General features: G+C 37.7%; 1 protein-coding gene across 1 annotated transcript in view; it reads right to left on the reverse strand.

Moving 5' to 3' along the window:
- SLC1A3 (solute carrier family 1 member 3) overlaps nucleotides 1-8,699 on the reverse strand; it is a 65,821-nt gene extending 57,122 nt beyond the window's left edge. Inside the window, exons 1-2 of the mRNA XM_071425536.1 lie at nucleotides 8,542-8,699; nucleotides 6,149-6,423 (exon numbers count right to left, since the gene is read on the reverse strand). Coding sequence (XP_071281637.1) covers nucleotides 6,149-6,329 — 181 coding nt within the window. The 5' untranslated portion in view covers nucleotides 6,330-6,423; nucleotides 8,542-8,699. The remainder of the gene's footprint in view (nucleotides 1-6,148; nucleotides 6,424-8,541) is intronic.
- Nucleotides 8,700-9,103: the final 404 nt, after the last annotated feature.

Raw genomic sequence — 9,103 nt, forward strand, 5'->3', positions numbered from 1 at the left:
CTGCTTTGTTGTAAGTTTACTTATTATATGATTACTGGGTTTTAATAAAAAATGAAATTAAATATAAAATTTTAAGGGAATGCACAGCAAACAGAAGGACTTTAGAGGATTGTCAGAGGATGTGCACAACTAATGTGACTACAAGGATTATTTCATGAAGCTGGTGGTTGCAAAAGACCTGATTTTCCTTCAACAAGGCATGAAAAATAGAAAAAATTAGTGTGTCTCAGCTATGGATCTGGATGTCTATGCTACAATACAGCACAAATTATCCCAGTGTCTGCATTTTTATCTTACTTTTTTGTAGCAGCCTTTTCAACATCTAGAATATCTAGCCCCTTTGTTTATTTCTCTTTTATATTGGATTTATTAGTATAGTTTTTCAAATGCACTTAAAGATAAGAATTTTATAAAAAAATTTTTTCTATGATATATAATCCCTTGGAACTTTCAGATGCCTGGCTATTTCAAAGAATTTTGTCAGAATTTTAAGCTAAATGAATATTTTCAGGAATTCATGAACAACTGAACATACCATCTTCTGCCACACCTTCATTGTGGCCAGCTCAAAAGCATTTCATCTCCAACGACATCTTGTTCTAGCTTTACAAGTGCCAGTAAGGATCCAACAATGTTAAATATTTATTCAGCATACAAATCACTGGCATCTTGCTTATGATTTTGTGCTGCCTTTCAGTCACCACAGCAATTATAGTCCCTGTCTACTGAAAAAATGGAAAGGGTTGGCAAGCCTTAATATAGTTTATTTAATGTTTATGTGCCTTTTCTGACCCCTTTCAGGATCAACACAAAAGTTTTCTTGAGAATCCTTGAGATAACTACTGTTTCAGTTGACCATACTGTAATGGCATTCAGAGAATCTTCTTGTAAAAATCTCTGAGAAACCACATCCTAAATGCCCCACACAGTTACTGCCATGCCTTTCACCTAGGATAGCTTTGAATTTTGATTTGTAAGAAGCATTACTATGTATATACATTTTTTTTTAACTTCTAGAGAGAATTTTGAGATTAACAGCCTTTTTTCAATCTGTATGAAGAGTAGAATGAATGAATGTTTCTCTGGACTGTTTTATGACCATTGAGACATACTGCTTTTGAGCACCACTTTGCAAGTCCACTGATTTGACAGTTTAGAGCGTTAGGATAGAAATAAGCTGATATTTGGCTTTTAAAGATTTTGCATCTTTACTGTGCATTTATGCACAGGTGCTCTCTCCAGAATGCTTTATTGTTTTTTACAAGGTAGCCAAGTTTATTGTTGTTACTCTGTGCCATGTATGGCAGTTCAACAATCATTGCTGTTTCATTTCAGTAACACCAAAATGAATTGTGGTAAGAAATGTGGATTGTGATAATACATTAAGATTATTTTATTTTGCTGTTAAACTAGAGTACTGTTTGTATTTCGCAGTCTGACTTTTACTGGTGTCTTAATGGCAGAATTAAAGTTCTTTGCATTTCTATACTTTTTCTTACTTTTGAAAAGAATAATCTCTTTTGGAGCTTTAAGTCACTCTGAGTTTTATGGTGTCTGTTCACGCTTCTTTTTCTTCCAAAATTAAAGCTATTTTATACTTAAAAAAAAAAAAGGTTTTGATTAACAAATTTTTCAGACTATTACTTAGGAAGGCTTTGTCACTCAGTGAGAAATCAATTACGTTGGTCAGGTTCTTTAGGAGAGCCCTGAGACAGAGTCAGCCTCTGAGGTCAGCATAAAAATAATTAATTTCTCTTTAACTGTAGCCAGCTGTCTTGATTTTCTTGCATATATCTTATCTCTTTTTTTTGCATAATCTCTCTCTTTATGCTTTAACTTATTCTTTTACCTAAAACTCAGGTCCCACAGCTGTTTCTCCTTCAGTGATGGATCTTCACTTTGTTCTCATGCAAATTTTACGAATGCGGCACTAGGATTTGTCACAGAGTTCAATGTCAATATGTAGTGAAGTCAAATACTCTTCTCTGGGTATGTCAGCCTCACCCTTAAGTGGATACAGAAATCTGTCAATAGCAGAAAAGGTGGTGCTTCAACACACAAGGCTGCTGTTTTTGTGGGCATTATCCTGAGTTTTGTCTACCTGCCTATCACAGACTTGTACCTCATAGGTATTTAAACTCTTGTTCAGACAGGGAGTCTCTCGAGATAGGAGAATTTCATATCCTGTGCTCCTTCGCACAGCTTTTCACTGTATAGATATTTTAAGGGCTCTGTGGGTGTTTTGCCTTCTGTGTCACGAAGGATCCTTTCAAGGCTTTATTTATCTCTTTGCTTTTTTCTTCAGGGAAAAGGGGCAAGGCAAGACCTGTCTTCTTCCTGTTCTTTTAGCTAGGTTTTTTTGGTAAACACTGGAAAGCTTTGGAATCTCCCACATGGTGTGTGCTGTTGCAGAACAGAGGTAGTACAGGTTTATCTATACTTCACACCTATTGTGAGATTGCTGGCAATTACAGAAGCCTGGCTTCAATGACACAGCCAGACCTGCATTCCCTCTTCCCTTTGGGGAAACAGGGAGTCAGAAAAAATGGATCCATCCCCCTCCGCCTTGAATGTCCCAGCAGACAACTGCAACATGTATAATATAACTCTGGCAAAAGGATTTTAGCTAGTGAATTGGAGCTTAATAATTATGCAGAAACTCCTTTTCATAGCACTTGCTTCACAGCCTCCTCTGTTTCAATTAAAGCAGCATTTCACTGCAGACAGCTTCTGAGGATCTCTGCTCAGCAGTGCTCTGTGTCTCGGTCTTGTCCTTCAGTACAAGTTCAGAACACACAGGAGATTCTTTGGCATTTAGAATCCTGTCAGAGTCTGGGTTCCTGTGCCATTTTTGAGAAAATAGGATGTGAGAATGAAGGCTGGCTGATAAAGGAAGTGTATCTGAAAGGAAGGAGTTTTTGGGGACAGGATGATGGTTCTGAGTAGCGTGGGAGAGCCTTAGATTTTGCCAGTAATTTGGCTAGCACTTCAAAGTTTGTGAGACTTCCTGCAGATTTTCTATGAGCCACCATGTTTCCTACACTACCCTCAAGTGCTCCTGGTCATTGTGATATTCTCAATTTGCCAGTGGTCAGCCTCAAAAATTTGTCTTACAGGATTGCTCTCATCTACTGAGTCTTGGCAAGATTGACTACAGAAAACTCATTCATAATATCTTCATGTGGACAAGGAAAATGTGAAAAATTGCATCATAATTAGCTTTTTGACTATGCTTTTCTCCAAGTTTCTCGAAGGGCTTGAGAAAAGTTTAAATTTCACAAAAAATATTAACAATTTTTATGACAATGTGCTAGACAGACCCTACCTATGCAGAAGGTGTAGTCTGAAGGACATTCTATGCATTTTTATGGGAATAGAGAATAATTCTAAGTATTTTTCAACATGAATTATACCTTCTTGCATCTTCATCACTACGTTTTTAATGAATAATTGGCTTAGTATGGTAATGGCTAGTGAATTTAGTTTAGAATTTAGTTTAGAATCAGAGTAACAACGGAATGGCTATATAAATGTCTGTATTTCTCCTTGTCATGTGAATACCAGAAAAACCTCACCCTATTTGCAAAATATCTGTTGTATATGTATACAACAGAGAGAATTGCATGTTGTAGTTTCCCACTTCATAACTAAGGGCAAGTTCCCACTTCAACACAAGCTCAAGCCCCCACTATAAACTACAGTACTGGAACTAAGATAAGATCCTATGCACTTAACCTCTACTGAAATCAATCCTGCTCAGCGAAGAAATAGGAAATGCTCTATTAAAATGCTTTTTCATGTTTATCCCTTGACTAAAGGGATGTGAAAAAAATGTCTCTGAAGAAATGTTGCTCTCTCTAAATAAAATGTTTTCCTGAGTATGGTGTCTATGAAAATTTCTGGACTGACAGCTCTAAGAATTGTCATCTGTTAGATCACAGACATTAAGCATTATTTCTTGTAAATGATTCAACCCTGGCTTGAGTGTAGTTTGGTTTCCACTTAGACTCATATCCAAGCACCTCAAATGGGAGAGCCAGTAGTGCTAATTGGTGGGCTAATTCTGCAACAATGATTGTTGTCTCCTAGGGAGGGGATCAAACCCACTATCTAATTTTCCACAGACCACCAAACAACTGAATGATGAGAACAACTGATGAGAACAACTTAGTCCTTGCCATACTAGACAGATGGAGTTCCACCACTGAGTGTTTCCCAACCACTTTAGCCATCTGTTCCCTACTTCTGAGTATTTCCACAACAGCAAAAAACTCTCAAAAGCCCCAGATATTACCTTTTTATAACCATGAAATTACTGCTCTAATCATACTGCAAAATTACTCCACAAATAACAGATATAAGAAGAATTTTGAGCATTTTGTGATAATAACAAGAAGACTTTTTCTTCTACATGTTATACTAGATACATCTACAGGTTCATGAGCAGAATTGGAGCAGCCAGCTCATCCTAGGCTGCACATTTTCATCAGTTCTCCAACTTGTGTCCCAGTGCCAATTGATCCTCTGCTGTAGGTGGTAGTGGAGTAGGGGCCACAGTGTCAGTATTTACCTAAGATTATTTGAAACCAGCAATAACAGCAAAACCACTTGTCCAGTCTACATTTCATTTCCACATTGACAAATCTGTGGGAGCCCTACTGGATGTAGATGACAGAGAAAAAATTGCAAAAAGAATTTTTTTTTCACATGCTGTCTAGAAAAGTAACAATCAAAGAATTGTGTTCTTTGTGGTTGGACAGTGTTTCAGAACTAGCTTGATTTGCTCTGCCTTTTCTGACTATTGTAGATAAAACACCTGATTTTTTCACCCTGATATTAATGGGACTTTTACATCTGTAAAGTTCTTAGTTAGGAATTAAAAACATTTACGATCAAATGCTGTTTATAAATATCAGAAACTGAAGTTACTGCTTTAGCAAAGAAGTACTTTATTTTACCAATAGGCAAATTAATATAAATGTCTCCCAAGAAAAGACCATCAAACCTGAAATTAATTTGAAATAACAGTGCTGATGTGGTATCAAGCAACAATAATGGTAGAGCCCTAAAATTTCAATTCCTGTAAGAGTTGCAGAAACACAGCAAGGAGACCTATATAGAATAGCACTATTAAGGACATTAGGGGCTACATTGGCAAAGGATATAGACCACCATCTTTAGGTGCTTACATATGGTTTTTCACCATCATCATGATCAGATTCACAATTTTGTATTTTAAATGAATGGGGAAAGTGAAAGCCGTACAGTAAAGCCATTAAGTTCTTGCTCACCCTATAAAGAGTGTTTATTTCATGAAATATGGTGTCACTTTGACAATCTCTAGTTAAAGAAAAATTATCTTAAGTGATCATGTAATAATTTAAAGAAAAATTATTTTTATTATTTATGCAAGTTTTAAAAATTGCATGTTTTTCTCAGCAGAATCTCTTTCTAATGCTAATTCAAAGTATGTAGCAATATTTTGGTGCATTCCAAATCTAAAGGCTGTTTGATGTACTGGATTCCTCTCAGTATACTCTTAAAAGGCATTTATTCAGGTGCTATCTTTCAGTCCTTTGAATAAGTAACACTGCCATTGTTGCCCAAATTGCATCTGAAAGATGCATGTGTAAGATTGTGAGTGGCTGAGGGAGAATAAGCTTAGGTTTGCCTTTATCAGGGGAAAACTGAAAAGACTGAGGCTGTATTTATTTCATGCCTTTGCTTAGAAATGTCTCCTCATCTCATTCATTGAGAGTTTCTGTTCATCATTGCAAAGTGATAATTTTTTGATAGTTTAGGTGAAAAAAAGTTGCTTCCTGGGCATTTTGCGGCAACTGGCTCTGGTAGGAAAAGATAGAATTGAAAGCATTCAATTTAGTTATTGTATCTGACTCTTTAAGGGAAGAATTCATAACACAGCTATTCTGGTTGGTTTTTCTCACCAAAATTCTTAGGAATTACTAGAATAATTTAATGGCTCTTCCTTAAACTTCATGCAGCTGTCAAAGCCAAAACTCTCCAAGCCAGAACATTCTTATCAGTGCAGAAGAATTTGGAAACTCATTTGTAATGCAAATCACCCAGTCACATCGTCATTGTCAAATGCACTGGAGAACAGAATATTCCTATTGAACAAATTACTCACCAAGAATCACAGCCACAACGGTGAAGAGCACAAAGGCATTCCTCATTAAATAACTTTTAACATCGTCCTTTGTTATGCTCTGCACTTTTTTTTTTGCCAAAAGAGTACGTTTCCGGACTCCTTGTTGAATTCGCTCCATCCTACTTCCAGGTTTTGGGTCTTCTCCGTTACCTTTAGTCATTTATCTTGCTGAAAGCTTTCTTTTATAATTAATTTCTGTCAGTATCCCTTCAGAAAAGTGGAGCACTCTTTTCAGTGGGAGTTACTGGAGAAACCTGCAAGACAAGAAATATCGAACACTGCAGTAAGATTTTAGGGGAATGGTTAGCTATATATTTACATTGAAGCAAATATTCTTCATGTTTCAGTAAAACTTGTATTATTCTTAATATCTAAGCAGTTTTTGATGCAGAACCTCAATGACTTCGAAGGAAGGATTACATGGACTGATCAGATGAGTGTCCCATGTCTTCAGATATGAACTGCTGTCATGCTCTAAAGCCCAGGAGTAACTTTTAAAAAATATTTGCTATTGATACATAAATGTAAAATCAGTACAAATCATACCAACTTAAGGTATATGTTTAAAACTCTCTGTCAGGCTTGATCTTGTACTTTTTAACAGGCCATTAATATTTGAAAAAAAAATCTAGCTCGCCTTTACATTAACCATTGAAGAGAAATATTTTGCTCAAAACGGTACATTTAAATTGTTCTACATTTCAAATGTTTTTAAATGATTGAATGCATTGTCTCAATTCCTTCTTTTCACATGGAAAAAGGCAGCAGCAATAGTTTATTTATCCCTCAACCACTATTTAGAAGATATGTCTATGACAGCTTTATGTTGATAACATTCATCTTTTAGCTGTATAAACTACTCCAAGCACATCTGTAAAACATCAGAAGTAATATCCCACTTAACTTGTTCCTTCAGACAGTAATACCAGCTCACATTGCAGAGTAATGCTTAGCTTGTCCTGATAGCAATTATGAACATATATCACAGAATCACAGACTATCCTGAGTTGGAAGGGACACATCAGGATCATGGAGTCCAAATCCTGGACCTGTGCAGGACAACCCAAGAACCACACCACGTCTGACTTTAAGAAATCATGCTCTGAATCAACCTTAAAATGTTTCAATATGAAACGTTTTTCATTAAGGTATTACTTTTTATTTTAGACGGTGTGGGTTTGTTTTGATGGCTGCTGGGTATGAGTTTGTTTAGTAATGGAGACTCTTCAAAGGTATTTTCCAGACTGAGAATACAATTTTCTGAAGTCTTAGTCAATATACACTGGCATGCTTTTTAAAAAGTAATTATTAAAGAATAAATGTATAAACCTAGGTGCTTTTGCTGAAATCAGTCTCTGTTTATAGACAGCTCAACTCTAACACCTCATATTAAATGAATTTAGTGCCAAAACACTTTTTTTTTTCCGGAAGCATTTAAAATATAAATACACTGTGGTTTCAGCCAGCACGTTTTATGCAAAATCACATGTTGTAACAAGTTTATTTTGGTGGATTTTGATCCCTGCTTTTACCATATGTTTCAAGACGGTTCACTTTAGCACTTTAGTGTAATATCCTCCCTGAATTTTAACAGAACGCTATAAACTTTGCTGCTTTAAGGAGTGGAAACAGAAATTTTGAGACCTAGCTAAATATTTAAATTAGTAAGGCTTCTACCGTGGACACGACTGCTGTATGGAAGGAGGATTCCACCCCGCCCCCCACCCCCGACCGATTAATGTACGCATTAAAAAAAGAAAAAAAAACAAAAAAAAAGAAAAAAACCAAACAAACAAAAAAAACACCCCACAACAAAACAGAAAAAAAAAAAAAAGAAAAAGCAAAATAGAAAAAAGAGAAAAAAAAAAAAAAAAGAGAGAGAGAGAGAGATCGTTCACAGTGCCTTTTCTTTCCAGGATGTTTAGCAGCTAATCTGTCCTGCACAATTTACATCAAGATCAAGAAAGAACATGGGCGCAGCCAAAAGATTAATCAATCAAAAGACTAATCGATTAATTAGGACACAGAGGCACAGAGTGAAGGATGAAGGATGCCTCCCCCCGCTCGGACCCTCGCTGCAGGACAGGGCAGGAGAGGGCAGGACAGGAGAGGAGAGGACAGGAGAGGAAAGGACAGGAGAGGAGAGGAGAGGAGAGTACAGGAGAGGACAGGAGAGCACAGGAGAGCACAGGAGAGCACAGGAGAGCACAGGACAGGAGAGGAGAGGAGAGGAGAGGAGAGGAGAGGAGAGGAGAGGACAGGAGAGCACAGGAGAGCACAGGACAGGAGAGGAGAGGAGAGGACAGGAGAGGACAGGAGAGCACAGGAGAGCACAGGACAGGAGAGGAGAGGAGAGGACAGGACGGGCTCACCTGGTCGCAGCTGCCGTGGCCTCGGGAGCGCGCCGGATGGGGCAGGGGCGGGCGGGGAGCGCGGAGCTGCGGAGCCGGGCGGGCGGCAGGGGGAAAACTGACATCTGCATGTGCTCCCGAGTACGGCAACTTACTATCCCTGTAACTTAAGGAAAGGGGAGGAGACTGCCGGCCCAGCGCCGGGGAAAAAAAAAAAAAAAAAAAAAAAAAAAAAAAAAAAAAAAAAAAAAAAAAAAAAAAAAAAAGGACAAAACCAACCCACCACGAACCACGCATCAGCAGAGAGGGGAGGAAAACGGGGCTTCTGGAATATTGATTAGTCTTGGCACAGTGAAAGCAGGGTCACTTTCTTTGTTTTTTCCTTTTAGACCACTTTCACGCTTTGTCAGTTCAGCTTCGTTAGAAATGACAAATCAGGATCCGGGAAGAATTGAAGGATCGCACACACACAGGGCAGGGAAGGCTGGAGCGCCTTTTCCTTAGACATTCCAGGCTGGACATTTGAAAATCCTAAACATAATTAGATAACACTAGCCCTGTGCTTTTTAAAACAAATGATAAA

The sequence above is a fragment of the Agelaius tricolor genome, unplaced genomic scaffold (genome assembly GCF_023055355.1).
Source record: "Agelaius tricolor isolate 1412-34295 unplaced genomic scaffold, bAgeTri1.0.p SCAF_4, whole genome shotgun sequence".
Classification (NCBI taxonomy): Eukaryota; Metazoa; Chordata; class Aves; order Passeriformes; family Icteridae; genus Agelaius; species Agelaius tricolor.